The sequence below is a fragment of the Ambystoma mexicanum genome, chromosome 8 (assembly GCF_040938575.1).
Source record: "Ambystoma mexicanum isolate Mex_15411 chromosome 8, UKY_AmexF1_1, whole genome shotgun sequence".
NCBI lineage: Eukaryota > Metazoa > Chordata > Amphibia > Caudata > Ambystomatidae > Ambystoma > Ambystoma mexicanum.
In genome coordinates, this window is record NC_090929.1 from 505529360 (window position 1) to 505554403 (window position 25044).

At 47.6% G+C, this 25044-nt stretch overlaps 1 protein-coding gene across 3 annotated transcripts in view; it reads right to left on the bottom strand.

Moving 5' to 3' along the window:
- CFAP74 (cilia and flagella associated protein 74) overlaps positions 1-25044 on the bottom strand; it is a 2332202-nt gene that overhangs the window by 2165211 nt on the left and 141947 nt on the right. For all 3 annotated transcript variants that reach the window (XM_069610170.1, XM_069610172.1, XM_069610171.1), the window contains exon 4: positions 15561-15681. In XM_069610170.1, coding sequence (XP_069466271.1) covers positions 15561-15681 — 121 coding nt within the window. The remainder of the gene's footprint in view (positions 1-15560; positions 15682-25044) is intronic.

Genomic DNA, 25044 nt, shown 5'->3' on the forward strand with positions numbered 1-25044 from the left:
TACCCTCCGAACTCTAGTGCTGCAGGAGCCAGGCCTGCAAGTTCAGCGACCCCGGGTCGTGGTGGAGGATGACGCCTCCTTCCCTGGTAAGAAGATCCGCGTCCGTCGGCAGTTTGACTGGGAGGGATGCTGACATGTCCAGAAGGTCCGGGAACCAGATCTGCCTCGGCACGCCGGTGCGATGAGGATCATCCTGCACCGGGACCGTCTGAGTTGACTAATGAGTCGCAGCAGCAACGGCAACGGTGGGAACGCATACACGAACAGGCCGTCCCAGGGGAAGGAGAAGGCATCGCCCATGCTCCCCGGCTGGGGAAACCTGCTGGCGAACCTCCGGCACTTGGTGCTGGTCGCTGTCGCAAACAGGTCGATCTGGGGATTGCCCCATCGTCGGAATAGGAGATCCACTTGATCCTGCCGCAACTCCCACTCGTGGCATGAGCGCAGCTCCCTGCTGAGTGAGTCGGCAATGGTGTTCTTTATTCCTGCTAGATGGAAGGGTACCAGAAACATCCCTTGGGCGACGGCCCAGTGCCACAGATCATGGGCTTCCTTGGATAGAGCTGGGGATCTGGTGCCTCCCTGCTTCCGGATGTAGAACATCGTGGTGGTGTTGTCGGTGAAGACCCTTACCACCTTGCCCTTGAGGGATGGAAGGAACGACCCGAGGGCACAGAACACGGCTTGGAGCTCCAGGAGATTGATGTGTAGTGACCTCTCATCCGGGAGCCAAAGGCCTCTTGCGTGGAGATCCCCGGTGTGCACTCCCCATCCCTCCAGGGAGGCGTCCATCATCACCGTTTCCTGATGTGCCGGGGTCTGGAAGTCCATGCCTGCCGCCAGATGCACGTGGGTGCCCCACCAGCGGATCGCTTGGCGGAAAGTCTCGTTGAGTGAGATTCTGTCTTCGAAGCTGCCCGCCGCTTGCATCTGACGGGCGCCGAGGAACTCCTGTAGCGGTCGCATTCGCAGTCTGCACAGGCGCACGAGGACATCATGCCGAGCAGGGACTTGATGGACCTCACCCTGGCCTCGTCCATGATCAACCCAACTGCCAGTCTTCTTCCGGACGAGGAAGTAGCGCGAGTACACTCCGGAGCCCCAGAGCCTCTTTGGGACGAGCTTGATGGCTCCCTTTCTTAGCATCGCCCGTACCACCAGCAGCAGTTGAGGGACGTGGTTTTCCTTCCTGGCCAAGGGTGGAATACGGGGACACTTCTTTAGAAATTCCAGAATGTGCCCGTGGGCCAGGGCATCCAGCACCCAACTGTCGGTGGAGATAGACTCCCACATGCTGATGAATTTCGCCAGCCGGCCTCCCACTGGGGTGATCAGGTGGGGGCCTGAAGCTACGGCCGGTTCAATCCTGCTTTGTCGCGGCCCTGAGCCGTCTCGGAGTCCGCCTTGATGGCCTGCAGTGACGCGTCCACTGTCTTGCCGAACAGGTTGTTCCCATCGAAGGGCATGTAAAGAACCCTGGTCTGCACGTCCTGGCGGAAGTCGGTGGCCTTGAGCCAACCACGCCGGCGAAGGCAAATGCCGTTGCCCATCTGACGAAAGCCAGTGTTGGCGATGTCTATTGCCACTGTAATGGCGTGGTCCGACGCCACCTCTCCTTCCTGTAGGATTTCCAGGGCCTCAGCCCACTTGTCGTCTGGGAGGAAGTCCAGCAGGGGAGCGATCTTAAAACAAAGCTCCCTGTCTTAGCGAGCCACAATCACGAGCACGTTGTCCGCTTTAATAGTCGTTGCCGCGACGAAATGACCCGTTGCCCATGGCATCCAGTTTCTTTCCCTCGGCGTCCAGAGGGGAAGCTGAAATTGAAGCCGTCGCCCCCGCCGCTTTCTTCTTGGCCGCCGCGGAGACCACTGAATCGGGAAACGGCTGCGCCCTGAGGCACATGGGGGCAGAATCCGGGACCCGGTATTTCTTCTCATACTGGTCTCCCTTAGCCAGAGCCGTGGACGGGTTCTTCAGGAGCACCAGTCCCTCATCCCAGATGTCGTCCAGTACGGGACCGACAGGACAGTCTTCCTCTTGGCCTCCCGCCGTTGGTAGAGGAAACCTTCCTGCTTCTGTTCTTTGAGGCAGAGCTGGAAGAGCTCAGATGCCCTAGCGATCATGGCGTGGAAGGAGCCAATTTCATCGGCGGGGGAGCCCAAGCAGGTGGTGATGGAATGTCATCTCCACCGTCGTCATCCGTCGTCGTCGCCGTCTCTGTTCCTGTCTCATCCCTCGGAGAAGGAGAAGGAGGTGAAGGCTGTGATGGAAAGGAATAGGGGGATGAGTTCGCCTCCACTTGTTCAGTGGGCTTCCCGACGGTCCAGGCTCGGCTGGATCATCCGCTGGGGGTAAGGGCAACCTTGTCCTTATCTCCGTACACGAGGCCTGAATAGCCATCAAGATTGCTCCTGAGTTGTCTTGTGGCATAGGCACCGGTTGCGACGGGAGCGACGGTTGGGGAGTAGGATCTTCCCTCCCCTCCAAAGCCTGCGGTTCCTCGTCGGTACCGCCGTTGCTTTCTTCGTCCACCTCGTCGGGATCCTTCCCATAGGTCCGGACCTCCTCAAACTTCTTGTCCAGGATCTTTGCGACGCCAGCCAGCTCCTCTTCGGAGGTGGTATCTGTGTCCATAATGGGTACCGCCCCCCCCTCTTTCTCCGCCCGGGGTTTCATGGGGGTCTTATCGATAGGTTGAAAAGAGGATTCCCTCCGCGGTGGCAGGGAAACTTTAGGCCCAGAGGTCGTCTCCACTGGGATAGCCTCTGCAGGCTTCGCCAGGGCCGCCACGACTCCCTCGATCGAGGCCTTAGCCGGGTGAATCAGGGCCTTCGCGACTTTGGGCGCACCTGAGGCCTTCACCTTGGGGGGAGGGTCACCACCTCGCTCCTCCTCGGCTGTCTGTCGGGATCGACCAGGACTTCTCCCGAAGCTTACCCCGGTCCTCCGGTTTCCTCTTCCCCGTTGGCTAGTAGTTGATGGCGTCGGTGATAATGCGCCCTGCCTGGCAGCCGAGGAGCCCGACCGATTGGCGCTCCCGGTGCCCGCAGACTCGCGGTGCTTTGACTTTTGTTGGGCCCCCGTCACTGGAGCACCCTCAAAGGTCTTAGAAGACAGCTCAGACTTCTTCCTCTTCTCACCTGCTGCTGGGCTCTTCCCCTCCAGCCAGTTGGCGAGTCGAGTACAACGATCCCTCATCGTCCGTTTGGACATGTTCTTACAAAACGCACAGTCCTTCTCCACATGCGATTTGTCGTTGTGAAGTCAGTAGAGGCCACGAGAGTGCTCATCCTCCTTAAAAACGTTCTGAAGTCCGCATTCAGGGCAGCTCCTGAACAGCTTGGATCCAATAGGCGTCATGCTTCCCTTGTCCTGGGCCATGTCCACGCGGGCTAGGCCTCAAAGATCTTCTGGAATACTCCGAGAAGTGGAAAACACAACGAAAAAGTGCCCTTGGGGGGCGTAGAAAATTCTGAAAACGGCTCCCCGTTGATCAGAAGTAGAGTCGATGGAGCTTGAGGCTCGATTGACCGAAAATATAAGAGTAAACTCTACAAAAAAACACAAAATGCAGTAAAAGCTTGAGAGCTAAAGCACCAGGACTCCCAACACTTGAACGTGCGGTAAAAATCTGAAGATGGCTGCCAGAGGAGGGGCTTAAGTAGAGGGCAGTCATTGGCTGGGGGCAGTATGACCCAGAGACCAGTGATTGGTTACTAGTAGAAAGACAGTTCAGAAACAAAACTGATGATTTTTTCTTTACAGAGGATTCCCAGCCTGACGACGGGGAATATTCATGAGCAAGTGAATCCATGCCAGACCCCATGCTGGATAAGAACATTAGATTGGGTGGCCGACCATAACTGTGAAACCTCAATCACAGCCATTGAACCCCAGACATGGACTGACCACTTTCTAATCTCCTTCGCTATATGGGCCAATCGGCTAGCCAATAAACCTAAAATGATTGCCCCGTCCCTCTTGACTAGAAATAAAAGAAATATCACTACTGACAAGCTGTTACCTATCCTGATCCCCACCTTAAACTCTTCCAATTCACAAGACCCAGCAGAACTCCTCGATGTATCCAATAATACCATGACCAAAGCCTTAGACTGCAATGTCCCACTCAAACTTTGAAAGAGTAAACCTAAGGCACACCTCAAACCTGGTTCACCCCCCCCAGCTGAAAGCCCTTAGGCTAGAAAAAAGGAAAATGGAAGCTAAATGGAAAAAACTACCTTCTAAAGAAAACAAAGACAAAGTGAATGACATTTCTTCAAACTATAAAGCTGAAATAATCAGCACCAAACAAGAAACCTATAATGAAAGGATTCAGAATGCCAGTTCCAGCACAAAGGAACTATTTGTAATTCTAAAGGAACTTGAATCAACCATTGTCCCTGACGATTCATGCCCTAAAAACAAACAATGGTGCACGAACATCTAAAATTGTCACCCTCCAAAACAAAATTGCAGCCAAAAGACCAAACATCTCTAATGCGGAGATTGACCAAAAACCTAAAAAATAAAACCTGACTTTAATAAGAATTCAACTTTGCTCAAGTCACCACCTCAGAGGTCGAAAAGATCATCACTTCTTTGAAACCTTTGAGATGCGAAGGCGACATATGCCCTGCCCAAATCATCAAAGATGCAGCTAGAGACTTTGCCCCATTCATTACCAAATTAATAAATGCCTCTTTCAGGACATGCCAGGTACCTACCAACCTTAAGGATGCATGGGTTCTGCCACTCCTTAAGAAAGCTACACTCAACCCAACCATCCCAACTAATTACAGGCCTAAAACGACTGTCACCTTCTTACTTAAAATAATTGATAAAGCTGCCTACCTCCAAATTCAGCAATACCTAGAGGCTAACAATCTCCTAGGGCTCAGACAATCGGGCTTTAGACCTCTCCACGGAACGGAAACCGCCCGATCGATCTGAAAATGCATATAAATCAACTGAAGGACAATAGACAATGTGCACTACTCCTCCTACTTGACCTCTCAGCTGCTTTTGATCTGGTGGACCATAATATACTTTGTGAACACCTTTCTTCAGCAGCTAACCTCTCACAAGAAGCGGCAAACTGGATTAAGTCCATTCTAAGCAACAGATCGATGAGAATCTTTTCTCCGGCTGCTGCTGCGGACCCAGTCCCTATCACATGCGGAGTGACACAAGGCTCATGCGTCTCCCCTAACATGTATAGCATATTTACAAAGACTCCATTTGACAAATTGGACCATCTGGGTGTCATCTCAACAAACTATGCAGATGGCACCCAGCTACTCATAGCTCAGGAAACTATGACACAGGCCTTGCCTTACTAAATAAAATCTATCTCATCATCCAGGCATGGATGGCAGCCCACAGCCTCTGCCTGAATGATGAGAAGACGGAAAGCTTGGTACTAGGTGCCACTACAAACCTGAATAAACTTAATGCCCAGTATTCATCCTTCAACATAGACGGCAATATCATTAAAACTGCCAAGGAAACAAAAACTCGGTTTCCACCTAGACTCCACTCTCACCTTAGCAAACAAGTTAATGTGACAGCCTCAGCGACAGCTTACACATGTAAGCTCATACATGCTTGCAAACCTTACCTCTCGACTAACAGCTGCACGATACTTGCGAGAGCACTAATCTTGTCTAAACTTGACTATTGTAACGCACTCTACGATGGAGCAAACAAACAACTCCTAAACAAACTCCAAATTCTACAAAATAATGCTCTGAGCATCACAAGGAAAGATCATATCTCTGAAACCAGAAGGAATCACAACTGGCTATCAATTAAGGACAGGATTTACTTTAAATTAGTCTACATCACGCATAAATGTCTTTATAATGCTGCTCCAGAGTACTTAAGAGATAATATTATCAAAAAAACGTCCTCTCGTCCAATGAGGTCCATCAACTCCTTTTGCATTGTAGTGTCACGGTTAACTTGAAAAGAGCAGGTGGCATCAGTTCAAGAAGCCCAAGCTTGGAATGCCCTCCCTCTGCATCTGCATACCCATCAGACCTTCCTCAGCGTTAGGACCAACACCAAAAAATTGCTATCCAGGAACGACACTCCTCACCTCAGTGCTTAGAGCACCTGGAGAGACCTATCTCTTTTGCTCTTGAATATGCACTTGTCCTTTGACCTCTGTAAATTCCTGCTGTATATGCCTTATTACTACCCCTTTGTCTCGACTCTGTGCATAGTATTCATCTGCTTTTTTGTATATACTGTATGTACCTTCTCTTGTTTTTGCCAGGACTATATTGTATGTATCAATTTTTGCATCTAAGCTGCCTTGTAATGCGCCCAGATACCTCAGGGTGTGGTGTGCTTTATAAATTAATAAACAAACAAACAAACAAACCAACCAGCATCAAAAACTCATTCACGGCCAAGATCAAAGAAATGGTCGTGCCCCACATGCAACTACACCAGAAAAGATTTGTTGAGACTTCCGAATCACTATTGAATCTGTCCTTGAAGCTCTTCAGACGCTTAGCATCAAAGTAAGGACACATGGTAACTATGTGTCTCAAGGTCTCGCAGGAATCTTTGACACCACAGAATCTACATTGGTTCTCAAGATGGTTGAGTGCCAGCGTTGTCGGAGAGTTTTTCCAATGCCTAAACCTTACAAGAATAGGTACATGGTTAAGCCTAAATCGCATGTAGCTCAATCGACCCTTCATACATGGAAACCTTTGGAGATAGAGTGGTATACATTCCCTAGCAGGCCCAAAATCAGAATATTCCCTATAGGTCGAATAGATGGAAATATGATCAGCAGTCTCCACCCAGTCGGCCCTAAAGAGAGTACTCTTCACTATCCCTGGCCGTTGGATAAGATCTTCCACTGTTACCCCTAAAGAAACCAGGACCAAATTCATTCTAGGTGAAACCTCTTGCATTGAAGGGACAAAATCAGCATGCATAATCACAGAAAGCAAAAAATACAGTGTGTTTTTTGGAGGGTCACTTATTGTTCTAAATGTACTGAGTTGTTTCCACATATACCTTGTTTTAAGAGATATTAAACAGAGCTCACGTTATATGACCGCATTGGGCACGGCCAATGACAAACCCAACAACTCCTTCCAGAGTTTTCCTTGTATGACATTTAGGGTAGGGCCCATATCATGAGTAGAAAGGTCCAGACCATAGAGGAGAATGGACTCAATTTTAGCAAGATAATAACGCCTTATAAGAAGTAAAGAGAATTTAAATACTTTCTGCCTCTGAAATTTTTGTTGAATTTTAAGTTTAGAGGCTTTGCCAATTAGGCCAGATTTCCAAAATTCAAGGCTAGCCCTGTTAGTAAGTTTGTAGCCAAGATAAGTGACTGACTTAACCTGGTCGACTTGTTTCTGACCCATAGCCCACTCATACAACTGCACCTTAGTGTAACGCTCACCTGATTCTCGCAGAGGCGCCGGTCTTGACTGGGCGACTACCGTATCTTCAAAGGTGATGTGTAGCACCCGGTTGGCTCTTTGGGCTGGACCTCTGTGCACTGTATGCCTGACGTGTAGAGTAAGATGTCTTAGGTAAGTGAATGCCGAGCTCTCCATCTGCCTCGGGGCAGGGTGCTGTAGCCAGTTTCTTCACTGGATAGGTAGCGCAGGCCTCTTGACTTCAGAGGACTGCTGTCCGTCGTTTACTGCACGAACGGTAAGTTTCGAGTCATTCAAATGTCTTTTTAAAGTCTTTAGTAATGATGTCTCTTGTTTTGCAGGGTTCCGGCGATGGCGGATGACGGGCTGAAGTGAGTTGAAGATGGAGCCCGTGTGATGAATAGAAGCGCCTGGAAGCACGTGAGTAAGCGCTTGTTGCCTGCTTCACGATGCGCTCTAACTGTCTTTTTATTTTGCAGGTACGAGTTCGGAGCGGCTGCAGGGTGCCGGAATACCCACTGGATTAGATGCGGAAAGGAGTAATGGCACGTGAGTATTAAAGTTCCCCAATGTCTTTAAACGCACCTTGTTTTGTCTTTCAGATGCGGATGCAGCGCCGAAGGCCTCCGGAGCGTGCGAAGAGTTGGTAAGCTTTTGTCTTTCAGATGCCGGAATGCAGTATGAAGACCTCCGGAGCGCACGAAGAGTAGGTAAGCCTTTGCCTTTCAGATGCCGGAATGCAGTGTGAAGACCTCCGGAGCGCACGAAGAGTAGGTAAGCCTTTGCCTTTCAGATGCCGGAATGCTAACCTGTTCTTTCTTGTCTTTATAGGTGTTGCTGAAGACTGGATTCAGGATGGTAAGCCTTTTTCCTTAGGCCCAGGACTGGATGCAGAAGACACGATGAGCGTCCTGCTGCAGAGGGTGCAGAATAACGCAAAGCAAGATTCATCCACCGGGTGTGGTTTAAATAGCCTCCTGTAGTGCTTAGGTGTCTCCTTCCACAGCCACGCCTAAGTAAGAAAAGAGTTCCTGGTAAGAAAAGAGTTCCTGCCTTCCAGAAGAGTTCCAGTGTTCTAAATCTAGGGAGTGGCTCCAGCCCCACCCATCAGGAAAAGTAGTTCCAAACAGAAGAGGATCAGAGGCTCAACTGGCAGGCAAGTAAGCAGCATGGTCTGCTGCAGGTAAGTCCACCCAAGCATTATGAGCCTGGCGCTTCCAGCGCTGGGACTGGGCATATTTATGAGCCTGGTGCCACTGGCGCCAGGACTGGGTCCAAAAGGTCCCAATTGGGACTGGTTGGCACTCGGAACCTGGGTTATGGATCTGCTTCCAAGGGAGTTGGGAAAACCCTGACCTTTTGGAAGCAGGGATCATGACACTTAGTTCTTCTGGAGAAGACACGAAACTGGGATTTGGAAGCATTGGGCATAAGATTATTCGCAACAGCATACTGGAAGAATAACTGCATTTTCGTGGTGAGGCCTAGTGGAGTACGATTTAGCAGAAAAAAATCACGTGCAAAGGTCATCCATTCTATTCTAATGCTCCCCAGCCTGGTGGGTGCGATGGAAGGACCCTGCCACAATACCTCCACATCGCACACGTACAGGTTGAAGAGCATAGGAGCCAATGTACATCCCTGTTGACCCCAACATAGGTAGAAATCTCTTGAGAGAGAGACCCCTCCTTGGTGAAACAAACCCGGATAGTAGTATGGGTATGTGGAAGTTTTAGAAGCTGAACCATCTTACGAGGAATGTTCATAGCCAGCATCTTAGACCAAAGCCTAGATCTAATAACGCAATCAAATATGTTAAAAAGGTCCAGATTGTGTATTATGTACAGAATGTCTCAAGTGAGCAAGTACTGGTGCATTCAAGGTGGTACCCAGATCCTCTCTGAAGCCAACTTGAAATTTACTCAAAAGAGAGCTGCCCTTGACCACACAGTTAAGGTCCCTGAGAAGCAAGATGGAGAATACTTTACTCATAGGCCCTCATTACAAGTCAGGCGGTGGACCATGGTGCCAATAGCACCATGGTCCATGCCAGATTCCGCCATGGTGGATGGCGGAATTACCGCCACATTCCAAGGTGAGTGGGGCGGTAATTCCCCATTCACCATTTGCGCTTCCCCATTCCCATTTTTGCCCCATAGGGCATAATGGGGATGGGGAAGGCGCTAATTACGGCACCGTAAATTACGGTGCCGTAATTAGCACCAAGGTCGCTTAGCGCTTTGGACTTTAACGCCTGCAAAAAGCAGGCGTTAAAGTGTTTATCAGGCGTTAAGGGTTAACGCGCCGACGGCGCCGTTAAACCCTTAACGCCTGACTTGTAATGAAGGCCATAGTGTCAGTGAGCGCTATGGGCCTATAATTGTTGGGGTCAAGAACATCACCCCTTTTATGTATGGGCACAATGATAGACAGAACCGAAGAAACAGGAACAGTATATGTCTCAAAGATGCAATAAAACATGGGCAACAGAAGGTTGGCCCACAAACCTGGATCTTTCTTGAGACCAAAGGGTGGAATGCCATCTGACCCCAGAGCATGTGAAGGCTTGAGTTTTCCAAAAGCCCATAGAATGTCACCGTAGTCCCAGGTACACTGGCCAGAAACAGGAGGTCCTAACTTCAGAAAATGTTTTGGGTAAGGCAAATTTATTCGAGTAATAGGTCATCCATGCTCCAGCTTGTAAAGGGCAATCTATTCCCTCCTTATTAGAATCTAGGGTCCTGTTTACTGTGGACCAAAATTTACCAACCTTTCCCTTACATACATGTTCCATCATAATCTGGTGTTGTTTAAGATATTGGTCCATCTTCAGAGATTTAATATAATTTTTGTGCCTGAGAATTATTTTTCTTTTTGCGACCCCAATCTCAATTGAAGTGAGGCCTGATTTTTTAAGAGCGACAATATCCCTTTCGTTTAGAGAGCTTAGATTTATGAATTCTGGTGCCACTAAGTGGACCCCTGAACTTGCTGCAGGCATTATCAGCCTGTTTACGAACCTTGAAGCTACAGGCAAGTATAATATTGTGGTAAGAATTAAACGGCCTATGAATACTAGTCTGCGCCCCAAAGGAATAGGCAGGATCCGACAAAGATTCCATATGATCCAACATAGCCAGATCCGACCCCTCCAAAAAAAAGGTCCCAATGGATACCGCCCTTGACATTGGGATGGAGAGTATTAGGAATAGCACCTTTATTATTCCATAATGTACCATCGGCACAAAAAGAATTGAAATCTCCACCCAACACCACTCGGTTCCCATGGCCCTTCTCACACCATTCGCAGAGAATCTCACTTAACCCGTCTTCAATATCGTCAATGGGGACTCTGAGCGGATTCCAATACAGATTGAGAAGTAAAATGGGCACCAAGGAGTTCTCGCCAGTCAATACAATGCCTAAGAGCCATTCCTTACTACAGACTAATTCGCAGTTAAGCCCCAAGTTACGGTCTACCGCAATGGTTAAGCCTCCACTAGGTCTCTCCCCCATACCCTTTACTGCTGGACAAGAGAAGGTGTGGAAGCCTTCTATAACAGATTGACAGAGATTCATAGTTTCCTGGAACATGTTGATACAAGGTAGGCTATTAGTACATGGATTAGCTAGGTATTTAATCAAATTCGCACCACCACACACGTTCTCAGAGATGATTTCTATATCAATGGTGTCATGCACACCCTGTTCCCTGTCTTATAGTCTCCAAAGTTTTGAGAGCTGGTTGTAACTAAGACCAGTCTTGTCCATTATTAAGGAGGTTGGAAATAAGCGACAGTGCTGTAGTTGAATCGCTTGTCTGGTTAAAGTTAGGAGTTCCAACTTGCACAACTGGTATAGCCATAGGTTCTTTATATGCAAGAAAAGTATTAACCTCATTAGGACTATGGAGAGGCACCAGATTAAACCCCAGCAATTTTTCTCTTGGCCTCTCACCATGTCCGCCGCCATTTCTGAATGGAAATTACTTACCATACGGAAATTATTAAAGGTAGGCAAGGAAATAGCATCTATATCATCTGTAGGTATGGGTCTTAAGAGCAGAATCTTCTTAAAGATATTTAGCAGGTTAGTCCTATTGAGGCTAGACACCAGATCGCCTTTATTATTATTTATCCACCCAATGGTTTTACCTTTGGAGTTACTAGGTTACTAGGTTCCGGCACCTTCAGGACATTCATTACTGCATGTTGTCCTAAGCCTATGGAGACCTTAGTATTACTATTACCTTACACAGGAAAAGTACCATCAGAGGGGATCACAGGCCCCTGTACAACCACCTCCCTACACCCATTAGAGCCAAGCAAGGCTCTTTCGTCATCCCCAATGGGCTGAGTAGCTGTAGCTTGTGGGCCCATAAAGGGAGAAACAGCTATAGGCTGTGAACCTGTAGAGACCCTGGCATGCATCGTACTGATTACCTTCCTAAATGCGGTCATCTTAGTTTGATTGGTCTGAGGGCAGTCAGGTAAGCTCTCCATCCTAGTACCTGAATTAGAACCATCCATTATGCTCGGTAACTCACCACCGTTTCCTGACCCATCGTGTGGGACACGGACACCCAAACTATTCGGCAGCCCCATAGAGTTGGGATCATCCCCTCTATGTATGGGTTTACAATGATTTATGATAATAGCTTGTTCCTCAAGGTCAGATATTTGTCTAATAGCCTTGAGATTTGAGTTTCTCCCCTTAATTTTAGTCCCAGGTATTTTCTTTGTTTTTCTAACAAATCTAGCCTTTTTCTTGCATTTTTTCCCCTTCAGAGGACTGTATTTGAGGGCCTCCATAATCTCTTCAATGGACACATTCAAGATTACCTCCCCAGTTGGAATCTCAGCCTCATGTTGAGGTCCATCCTCCTCCACTTGTTCTTAGATACTCCCCAAATGTATTCATTGCCAGCAATAGGAGATTTCCCTCTAATTGGTGGTTCATCCGCTAGTTGAGGGTCGTCCTCTTCCATTTGTCCCAATGCATCCAGCAAGGCCGTTGGGCTGTCAAGTAGGTAGCGAATACCCCCCTCTTGTAAACATTCACTAGAGGTTTGGCCAGTGGTAGCTGTCCCACCTTTCATTCCCCTAAAGTTGGAGGAGGATGCCCGCTCGCCAGAGGTCAGGAATTCAAGCAACGTTGTTAGTTTAGCATCAATAGTAGATAATCTACAATTTTGATCAGCCATCAACCTACACTCTTCTTTGGGTTTAGGATCATTCTGAGCTTCACCTCCAATAACACCCTCCAAAAATGCCAGATGGGGGGTTAGCTTATTGAAGGCTGTTTGTTAACCCACCAATATCACTCCCAAATTCTCCTGTGTATCTCCCAAAGACCTAAGGGCCAAATTCAAACTAACATGCAAATTGGAGATATCAATTCACAAACACCCAAATATCAGAAGATTTTTTGCCATCAATCTGGCCTTGGGGCACCAGTCCCGTCCTTGTGTCAGGAACGACAATAGGGGCAGAACCAGTACTTAGTTCAGGCAATCGTTCATTCTCAAGTGGCTGTGTCTGTAAGGATTCCTCGTTTATCTTTGGGGTGTAGCAGACTTTGCTTAGTTCGCATTCAACTGGAACATACATTGGAGGAGTAGGTTTGTCAGCTAAATCAAACACCTTTCACCCACCTATACCAAGGATAGAATCTTTAGTTTGAAATGGCCGATTTAATTCATTAGATCGATTCTGTGGAGCACCAGAAAAAGAGGGCCCAAAATTATGATTACGACTCGTAGAAACATCTGAGGAAATACCACCCTCAGACTGACTCCTTTTTCCATTAGTATTAGTGGCTTCAGTTGACCTCATCTATTATTTCTTTAAGCAAATCCCCTGTAGCATCTGCAGCTTGATAGAATGAGTCATCTAAATACACTCCCCCCGTTTCTGACTCAAACACATTTTCAAATGGATATCCTGGCTCTGATTTAAACCAGGAATCGGATGCTTGGAGGAGCATCCTAATTTGGATATGCCAAAAAGTTTAGGTTCAAACCCAGAAACAGCACCAGATCCTCCAAATACAAAAACATTAGATGACTCAAAGTCAGATATACCCTTTGTAGGACCCTGTTAACTGGTGTATATTCTTGCACCACCAACATTAAATGAGTTAGAGAGTCCTGTAGATTTCACTTACTCCATTCTGGCCCCTAAAATGTTCATTTGCATTGGCGTTGAAGCATGGAAGCGAACAACCCTTTTTAAAGCGGGTACACATCCTGTGGACACTCTGCATTTGTTAACGCATGTGAACCCAAAATAACAAGGGAATTTCCTAATATAGCATCATTAGTGTTAACATGGTGCAAGCTCTCTGACAGTGTCCCCCTCTTAACTTTTTCGAATAGTGACGTAGATAGTGATACATTTCCCAGATTTACATTTGCAACCATGACATCAGACTAAGTAGTCACACTAGGCCCTTTTTTAGACAGTTGCTTATTCAACGCCTGTAGTTGGGTTTTGGGAGGAGGCTGTGACCCCTCTATTGGATCATCAGACTCCTTTCCCTTCATAGTGATCACTTCATTAGGCAGGGAGCCCAACTCTTTATTGCCGGCTTCTTCAATGGAACCAAAACCACTTCTCAGAGCAGGCATTAGTCTGCAGTAACTACCAACAAAAGGCAGAAGGTATAACCTCTCGCAAATAACCTCTTGGGTATTTTTACAAAGTTATTCCAACCACTGGCGAGGTTCAACGGCACGAGGCCTGCGGTCACCTCTAATAATCAGTGATTGGTAGCAGCAGTGAACCAAAATCACTGTAAACTGTGTATAAAGTATGTAGTGAAACACTCAATAGTTGCTTAAGAAAACACGGTAAGACTCAAAGACTCAAGGCCTGAAGTCGTCTCCCGTGAAAAAGAAGAGTCTTCAACAGCAGAATTTCTCACTAGGGAACTGACATAGCTTATCAGCTCCTCTCCTCTGGGTCGGAAGAACAAATTATAGAAGTAGACTCAATTCCTCTCTGGGATTTAAACACTTCTGTTGAAGTAGACAGCTTGGAGGTTATTTGCAGAAAGTTCTAGCTTTGCCGAATTCACCAACGTACATAGGTACCAATACAGAAAGTATCATGTGCATACACAATAGAGATAGCAGAGACCAGCTATTCCAGTGTCGAATGAGTGCACAGTCAGCCTCTACACGTGTGCGTCTGGTTAATCCCTTTGGTTCCTAAAATGGGATGCATCGTGCTGAAAAGATGAAAAATCCAGTCTCAGAGGCTTGAAATGCTCTATCAGTAAAGTGGCTTAAGATGAAGTGAACATTTTTAACAAAATAGGAACAGGATCATACATTTACCACAATGTCCAGGAAAGCGATCGGCCAAAATTGGGTCAGAACACCAGTGATGTTCCCCAGCCAGAACCCTCCTGGTACAACCATAACCTTGCCAGCAGGCAACAGTGATTTGCCATCTTGGGTACCTCAATGCAAGTGTAAGGGTAGGGGTGTTGCGGAAGTAGGGTGGAATGGGAAAGTTGTGGGAAATCTCATTCCCAAAAGAAGACATTTTGAAGAGCCAGGATAGAACAACGGTGTGAACCAGACTATAGAAGCCCAGACGAGTGGAAACCCACACAAGAAGGGCAAGAGGGGCATGCAATGTTTAGCTGGCACAGTAAGGGAAAGGCAGCGGCTGTGGTTTGACATGTGGTGTACGGAGGACAACACAGTTAAAGGTGATGAGAGAGGGACGCCAATCCAAAAAAAAGAACCAGTAGGAGCTCACTCGTGGTGTTTCTCACCTAAAGGCCAGAAAAAGAATCTGAAGTAAAGGCTATTGGCCTGGAATAAAGATAAGCAGCATGGATTGGTCACTGTTAGGCTTGCAGCTGATGTGCTCCTCAAGGGTCATGAACATACTTTGCAGGCTAAATAGTAAGAATAGCAACAAGATCCTATTTTATATTACACAAGACATTCCAGGGGTTTTCATGCCTGGGAGATTAAAATATTCAAGTTTGTTAAGCCATAAAATACTGGAGGACGAGGAAGCAGAATCTTCTCAAAATGGAATGGAACATTGGTCAATTTCGCATGTCCATTTTCATGAAACCTTTGCATGATTTGCAGGCATTTATGGGATGAAAATTGACTTTACTCACCGGATAGAATCAGAATCAGACACATCTTCATTTTCACACATCGTAGCCGACTCCATTTCAACCTTCTCATTCTGGATGTCTTCCTCCTCGCTCTGTTCTCCAGATCCATTCAAGAAATCAACTGCAGCCAAACACTACATGTCATTCCACAAGCACTGGAGCAGGCAGGTTTGCAACAGTTATCATGAAAAGGTAATTTAATTAGTTTCTGTCACATGCTACAACTTAATGAATTATTTCTAATCATGTACCAAATGTCAATAGGAAGAATCAAGCCTCTCCCAAATCATTGGTAGTACGATCAAAGCTTGCTCAGCTATTTTTTATGTATGTATGTATGTATGTAATTTATAAATCATTGAAATTCAAAATGTGTAAAAACATAATCAACATTCTAAAGAGCTGCATTACAAGTTTTTGTTTTCACTTAGGGACATAAAGAGAGGGGCAGCAAGAACATGTTGTATTTATCAGAATATGGACTGCCTTGTTTTTGGCCAAGGTATTTCAAATAATTACTATCCATCCTAATCACAAATAGGCATATCATGAAATACTTTCCACATTCCACATTTACAAAATGCTTCATGTGGCACATACTGCAGAATTATGAGTTTTAAAACTACATGAAAATCCATAGCAATACCTCATAAACGTATCTCCGCCCAAAACGTATAGGCACAGATGCATCCTGATACCATCAAAAGAGAAATATATTGAGATAAAGTGGAAGCATAACACAGATTAACATGCTGGGCGTCACAAAAATGTACCTGCACCTACATGATCTCCTCATAGAATATGGAGCCTGGCATCTATAGCTAAATGGGGAGAGGAAGCAGATGGCACAAAGGAGGAAGTGGAAGAGACCAACAGTCAAGTACGACTGTCAACACAAATGCCCAGCAACTCTTGCTCTCCGTCACAAGCACTCAACTATCATCATCGTCATGCTACCATTAATAGGGACCGAAATACAAAGCAACTTCAATATCAGGACTAACATTCTGTTTCCATCGAAGGCGGCATGTGTACTTAATGTTTATGCCATTAGGCCATTTCAATGTCTCGTTCACGACAATGTGACTGCTGCACGGGATGTTACTGCCCACCAGGTCACTCAGGTGCGATACAGAGTTGCCCTATGTCCATGAGCATGTATTCTTTCCCTACATCCTGGCCACACTAATTGAAGTCAAAGCAGCTTCTAAACCATTGTAAACTTTCCTCAGTTCACAGGTTCTGGATTGTACTCACATTGACATAGCTCGTCTTTGCCAGGCAGAGGAGCAACATACACATTTCTGATGACACGCGAAGCAAGCCACTGCATCACTCACTTCTGTGTCCAGTTTCTAGACTCCATATATTAAGCAATGCTGTAGCAGAATAGTAATTGACCGAGATTTATGGAGCCTCAGATGGGCACATTGCCATATCCTCCTGAAATATGACAAACCTCTCTCCCTCACTCGAGTAACCATTTCTAACTCCTGCCCTTTAAGCCCACCAGCCAAGGTAGGCTATCAGTTGGTGAAGTGAAATGCAAATGAATATAGATTAAGGTGGTGTCAGATAATAGACATGAATCATAAGATTGGACCAAACCTGAGTTACTGAGTTGAAGTGGTTTTATTCTAAATGAGTCCAACTACTTTGCAGAAAAAGCACCAGCAAAATAACTATAGGCCTTGGAAAGAGTGCCAAGTGATATCCCCTTCTTCTACATTGGACATGCAATATTTCTACCTTACCCCCAGCCTTTATCCCTCATAGGTGCAAATAGACGCAAACAGTTCCTTATCTAGGAAAATCTTAAACAAAATAAATGTCAGGACAATCTCTAGTCGACAATGCCACCTGTCACTGAGTCTCTCAGATCACAGGTTTTGGGTCTTTACCCAACATTCTCCTGGATTTGGCCTCTCGGTTATTGTTTCATAAATCTATTGTCCTCCCCCACAGTTTTCGAGACTCTAAACCCAAACACATTTCACAGAATTCAAGGATCCTCCCCAACAGCTTTTTGGACTCTTTCACAAACAATTTTTTCACAAAACCTTGGTATCCTATCAACATTTACACTCTCATTCTGGTTTTTGTTCTTAAAAGTAACTGCCTCAGACTATTCTCTTTAGGATAGTGGGCTATAACCACCTCCCATTCCTCCTGCAGGTTCTGGTGACCATTACGTGTTTCCACCAATAGCAGCCGGAGCAGCTGTAATTTGGCTTCTACTGGTAGTAGAAAAAGCCATCTGTGTTCGCTGGACCGAGTTTTGAGAGAAGAGCTAACAATGGCCTTACTACCTATCCTTTGCAGGGTCGTGATCGCTACCCTCTGCACCTACTCATCGTATGAGCCTTTTCCTCTCTGTCGCCACCTGACAAGCTCATACCTCTTCGCCCCAGGGGCTTAACCCCTTCTGATCAGTGTCCTATTATCGCATTGAATACCCTCTCATTCCTTCCAGTACGGCCTAGCTAACGTCTCCCTTCTGCTGAATGCTTTCTCTCCATCTTCACTTGTTACCCCTCTGCCACCTCCAGTTGGTCAGTTCCTGAGTTTGATGTCCACCTCCAGCAACTTCCTGCTAAGCTTCCCTTGCCATTTTCCGATAATCCCCTTCTACCACCTCTTGATGTTCTCCACCTGCCACAGCCTGATATTCTGCCCCTTTTACCTTCTTACAGTCTCCTCCGGCCATCACCTGATAGTCTCTTCCTGCTGTTTCTTCTCCCACTGTGGTCTCCAAATCTCTGATCCCTCCCTCAATACCACTTCTACTTCTTTCTTGAACTGCCAACCCACTCCAAACACTGACTATGTCTGACTTCAAACACCCTTCCTCTACAACTAATGGGATTCCTTTTGTACATGCGCCCTTCCTTTGTTTAATCCCTCCCATGGGGCTGGATCCTGGGAAGGATACACACAGGAGTGATTCTTTGTCTGTGAGCAGAATTGTCTGGATCTGAATGTACTTGGTTGCTCGGGTGTTTCTAATTTTTGAAAATCGGACTGCGCCTGTCGCTCAGGACATGATATGATATGACATTTATAACGTGCCTATACACAAGTGTTTCAAGGCGCGATGAGGCAAGGGAGGGGGAACAGAGGGAAGACAGACAACATTCCTACTAGGTCAGGTATCATTCAGATCGTGCAAGTGCAAGGGAAGGGGGAAAAAGAAAAGTGCAGTGGGGTGGGGGAGGGGGGAGTGCAGTACATGGGATAATAATAATCACATAAAATAAATAAAGAATGGGCAGCTGGTGGCGAGTCCAGAGTGAGTGCAGACATAAGTGCTGGTTTGGGGACTGTAGGAACACAGAAAACAGTCCCCAGGTGCAAGGGTTGCCAGGGAGGCAGCACAAGCGTGCACGTGGCAGGGCTAGGGCCCGAGTTCAGATGGGTGGCCAGGTAACTTGTGCAGTCTCATTGTCAGCTAGGACTTCAGCAGGGGAGACGAGGGGAGAAAGCAGAAACAAAGAGGACGGTTTTTAGGTGCTTCCGGAACCGAAAATGGTTCTCCTCAAGTTTCAGGGGGGTGGGAGGCTGTTCCAGAGGGAGGCACCAGCCGAAGAGAGAGATTTACCACCAACTCGTTGCTTGGAGCAGCGAATGACCCAGAGGGAGTTGGAGGCGGTTGAGCGAAGAGCTTGAGAGGGAAGATATTTAGGAATAGAGAGTTGAAGGTAAGGAGGCCCCAGGCCCCATAAAGCCTTGTGGACGATGCAGAGGGTTTTGAACTTAATCCTCGCAGCCACAGGGAGCCAGTGCACAGATTTCAGTCCTAGAGAGATACGATCCCTGGGCTTGAGGCCAAGGACAAGTCTCGCAGTCCTCATCTGGAGCAGGAAGAGGGCCAAGAGAGGCTGGCCAGAGAGCTACAGGAAAGGAGGGAGTGGGTGTGCCAATGAGGAGAATATCAGTCTTACTGGCATTAAGGCAGAGGTCACAGGCGGCAAACCATTCCTGGATAGCAGACAGACAGTCAGAGATGAGGGAGGGGGGGGGTGGAGAGGTGGCTGAAGGTAGCCTGTAAATGAGTTGAGTGTCATCCGCATAGCATTGAAAGTTGGGTCAGAGAGCGGCAATGCGGTGGGCAAGGAGTGCCAGGTATTGGTTGAACACCCAGGGAGAGAGGTTAGACCGCTGGGGGACACCACAGGTAGAGAAAAAGATAGCAGAGAGGAAGGACCCAAGTTGGACCTGTGAGGGTCGGCCAGAGAGGAAGGAAGTCAGCCATGCCAGGGCCTGACCGCTGATACCTAGGTTATCACGGAGACACTTTAGCAGGATGGCATGGTTGACAGCGTCAAAGGCAGAAGAGAAATCAAGCAAGATAAGAACACAAGGGGTGTTAGAGTCAAGGTTGGAGAGCAGGTCTTCACGGATGTTCAGGAGAGCGGTTTCCATGCTTCTGGCAGCTCTGAAGCCAGACTGATGGTAATCAAGACAACCAACAGATTCAGTGTGGAGATTAAGCTGGGAGATGGCCAGTTTCCCCAGGAGCTTGCCTGGGAAGGAAGTGATGGAGATTGGGCGATAGTTGACCGGGCAGGAGGGATCGGCAAAGGGTTTCTTAAGAAAAGGGTGCACAAGGGAGTGCTTCGGGGGGATGGGAAGACTCCAGTGGCGAAGGAGTGGTTGCAGAAGTCAGCCAGAACAGGAGCCAGGGCATCAAGGTCCTTGATGGTTTTGGAGGAACTGGGGTGAAACTGTTTTGATGAGACTTTCAGAGATCGGACTTGTCTGCAGTGAACAGGGGGAAGGTAGAGAAGGAGGGAGGCGGGGTGGCTGCAGAAGGGCCAGAAGAAGAGCAGGGAGTATAGGGAGGGAGGGGAGAGGAGGAGAGTGAGGACAGGATGGCCTGAGTTTTAGAGATGAAGTGAGAAGCCAGTGCCTTGCAGATAGCCTTGGAAGGGACAGGAGAGGTAGAGAGTGCAGCAGGATTGGCCAGCTCCTTGCAGATATTAAAGAGTTCAGCTGAGTTATTAGATGCCGCAGAGACACAGGCTTGTATATGAGCTCTCTTCTTGGTGAGGAGAGAGAGCCGGTATTGCCTTTGGAGCAGGCGGCAGGCCAGTTTGTCGGAGGATGTACAAGAAGCACGCCATTTCCTCTCAGCCACCCTGCCCTTGCGTTTAAGGGTGACGAGGTCTGAGTCGTACCAGGAGTTGCACTTGGCTTTGGGCTTCAGGCGGCTCCTAATGACAGGGGCAAGGATATCAAGAGTATCAGATATAGCAGAGTGGAGCGTGGAGAGGGCTGTGTCAGGGTCAGAATCAGTCATAGGGGGAAGGGGGTTGAGAAAGTGGTGGCGAAAGCCTCAACTGATACGCGCTTCATGGGTGGGATGACCGAGAAAGTCAGTGGCAGTGATGGAGGTGGCTTGGCCTGTGGGGTAGAGAGGGTGAGGTGGGAAGAAAGGGGAAAGTATCACTCCAGGAGAGAGGATGTCACGATCCTCGCCCAAAACCCCCTCTGGCAAACCCATTGGCCAGGTGGAGTCAGTACTCGGGCCTCTAGAGCCTGGCATCCTCTTCAAAAGCCCTCATGGGGCCAGTCCAGGCGCCTATGGCGCCAGGCTCATACACCATGAACAACAATGTGCTTGGGAACTACTTTATTGTATTGTCAGCCAACATGGAGGCAGCCACATAGCTTGGTTCCTAAGAACCAAGCTATGCGGTCTAGTGTTTTGGGTGTGGCAGGCCTGGCACTACTTTCCCTGGTACTACTTTACCTGGGCTATATAAACCACACCATGACGCAGAACATGCTTTGTGTTACTTTGCAGCTTGCAACGTGACGCTCACCATGTCCAGCTATTCCCTCAAACCTCGGAGAAGCAGAACCTGCAAGGACACAAAAGCAACATCATTAGCAGCAGCATCTTACCTGCAGTCTTCATCTTTAAACACTCGCAGCTACTGAGAACAGCTTCCTCGAATTTGCATGCCTCCCGGACAGAAAGACCTGAAAGAAGAAGATAGAGGCAACATTAAAGAAAGCTGTGGAGACATTTACAAATAACGAACTGCTCAAAAGGCTTACCTGGCTGGTCACCTCTCGGCTGGCACCACTCCGGACATTCCACTCGCGCTGAAGAACACCGCAACCTACAAGGAAAACACAGGTTAGCAAAGGCAAGACTTCGCAGCGCTGCGCATAGCGCTTACTTACCGCATCATAGCGCTCTTAATGCGCCATCATTTACCAGCAGGGCTCAACCAAGCCAGTTCGCCGCGCTGAAGCTCTGCATATCTAAGGGAGAAAAAAGAGACATTTTAAACAAAGAAAGGCATGCAGGATAGCAACAAAACTAAAGAACAGGAATAAGACCTACCTGAACAATATCAAACGGGCCGGCGTCAGTGAAGTAACTGGACCGCGCTCGCCCATGAAAGACAACGCGCCCCTGCAAAGAAGGCAGGACGGAGAGCACGCCTAATTCTACCACAAGGCAGAACCTTCCCCGCAGACCACATCAGGACAAAGCTGAGAAGCATACCAGCGAGTAACCCAGCTGGGTGGCGTCCCTGTGGATACCAGGTGAGCGTAACAGAGTAGTGGTTAGAGGGACAGAAAGGGGAAGGTCTGAGCAGATCAGAACATCCAGTATGTGCCCTGCAGAGTGAGTCGGGCCAGAGGGGAGAATGGTGAGTGAAAGAGAGTCGCAGATGTCGCAAAAGAGTCCAGAGCGAGGACAGGAGGCATCCAGGTGGATGTTGAAGTCTCCAAGAAGGAGGAGTTGAGTGATCGAGGCCTGGAGTGAGGAGGAGAGGTCCGCCCACTCAGAGAGGAAGGAGGGGATCTAACCAGGTGGCCGATAGATAGTAGCCACAATAAGGGAATGGCTCGGGGAGACAGAGAGCCTGCAGACGAGGCATTCAAAAGATTAGTAGGCCTCCGTAGGGATGACATAGGCAGTTATCCACTTGGGGAAGATCAGGGCTACACCCCCTCCGGAGCAGTTGGACCTGGGCACAGAGAGGATCTTGTAGCCGTCAGGGAGAAGCGTGTCAAAGCTTGTGACAGAGCTGGCCGTGACCCTTGTCACGGTGAGACCGAAGACATCGAGTTCAAGTTCTTCCAGAAGGCGGCATGCCTTCAATAAACCTGTATGCCACCTTGTAATCAGTTCAGAGTGCCAATTTGTGTGGGGGGGGCTAGGAACTCTACAAGCAGTGGCAGCAGCCGGAAGTGCTCCTGCAATGCATTTCTTAGTGTGCTGTGCCAAAACAGAAGAAGAATTGGAAGTAATTCTCAAGAAACTTTGATAAAAATAAAAGAATCAAAATACCTAACTAGCCCCATTGCTAAGGGTAAATCGTATCCAACTAACTGGCCCTACCACTTTATAAAAACATCTAACTAAAAGGTAAATGGGAGGCTTTGTAAATAGGATATCTGTCTGCCCCAATTTATAGTTGGTTTGTTGTTGGGTTTCAAAGTTCCTTCTAACACCACAGGATATTCTGCAGATTCTTTGTATCACGTTTGGGGTTCACCTCCTCCTGTTTAACAAAGATAATGGTCTTTAGTTGTGAAGATTTTCAATCCTCCAGCATTTCTTGCAAACAAACAAAAACAAAATCACTTCCTCCTTCAAAGCGTTGGGTTTTTCCTAAAGTCCTGTGATCCTCATACAGGTTATTTTCTTTTACCCAAATTGTTCTGAAAGGACGGCAGTCGCCCCTGTTCTATCAGTTCTGTAACTTCTGTGGCTTTCTCAGCCTTCATTTAAAGTGTTCATATCTCTTTCTCAATTCCCTTTTCATAGGTTATTTGCACACTCTGATTTCTCAGGCTCCTGTAACCTTGATAGCTTTCCCAGCCGTTATTCACAATATTTGTGTTTTGCTCTATCCCCACTTTCATAGGATATTTACAAAGTCTGGTTTTTCAGGCTTCCGCAACCGTGATAGCTTTGCAAGCTGTTATTCATAATGTTCGTAGTTTTAATCAATTCTCTCTTCCATAGGGTATTTGCACAGTCTGGTTTTGCAGGCTCCCGTGACCTTGATATCTTTCACTCTGTTAATTACAATGTTTGTACATTGTAAGGTAGGCTCTCTGTCAGGTTTCCCAGGCTCCTGTAACCTCGTCAGCTTTCCTCGTGGCTACTTGTCTCCGTAATGATGGTCTGACGTCTGTGGACCTCAGGGACTCGGGCTCCCTTATTCGATCTGGTCTTTGCCTACTGGCCCACCACAGTTCCTTCATGTTCACGCCACCTGATGAGACAAGGGTCTTTCATTCTCTGTTCCCTCTACGACTTTGGTTTCTTGGTTGGGTATAAAGCCAACCCTCGGGTGTTCGCCTCACAGCTTGCTTGCGCTCCTTGCTGTCACTGGCTCTGTGTCGCACGTGACTTGGCCAACCCAGGACTCCAACAATGGGGAGGCTCACCTCTGTATAGCAGTTCCCTTTCCTCTGTAGCAGTTTAGTCTCTTATACATGTCACAGGAATAAACAGAATGGTGTGCTTCGAGGACTATGGCGTTCAGACTGTATTCAGCATTGCCTGTAGCCAATACATGAAAAGAAGGAGCTTTGTGGAATATAGTAGTTGCAGGCGATAAAGTCTTTTCCACATCCATATGTGCAGACACAGTGGTTTAGACCGGGAGTTCCATTCTGGAATGGGAGTCCTTGTACCCAAAAGGGGAGTCACTCCCAGTGAAGTCCCACTTGCACAGACACCTAGGGAGGGTCTTGCTTAGCTGGCTCACCTCCCTAGCCTCAAAGGGGGTGGCTAACCTCTGGGGAGATGGGATGAATTGTCCATATTCGTCACAATACGCTGGTGCTTTGAGAGTCACGGTATGGCTAGCTCAGGCAGCAAACTGTGCATTTTGTGTATCCAGGGCAAGCAAATTTGTACCACAGGGCTTTGGCCTGTTAAGCCAGCAGGGATCCCCTTATAAAGATTGGTTATGTTTAATACAGGGGTCTTTCGAGAAGGGCCATGATTTGTCTCAGGGGAAGGGAGATTAATTGTATGCTTCGAGCGTGCGAACAAGTCCCTTGAAGGGACAATACTGGCTAAGGTATCCATCAGGTGGTCCTGCACACACCGGCAGGGACTAAGTGAGGGTGACCAGACCAGGTCATCAACCCCATACCACCCACACGCCCATCATCCACTAGCTCTAGGAGGTACCCATGCCCCTTGGTCACCCCTCTATATGTCCTCAAAACAATGGAAAGCACATTGTCACACATTCCCCCCTTCCGGTATTCCCTTTACTAGGCTCATAAACAGCTGGCGGATTTCCTGCATGCTTCCCTTTGAAAAATATCCAGACCACTGTGTAACCTGTGGAGTCGGTCCCAGCAAGCCAAGTTGTGGTTTCTTCTACATGTGCTTCTCAGACTCATGTCAAAATTCAGTAGGTTGTTCCCCAAGACCACCTGCTGGAAAGGTAGCCATCTCCCCTTCATAGGGTTGGTTCTTAACAGGGAATGATAG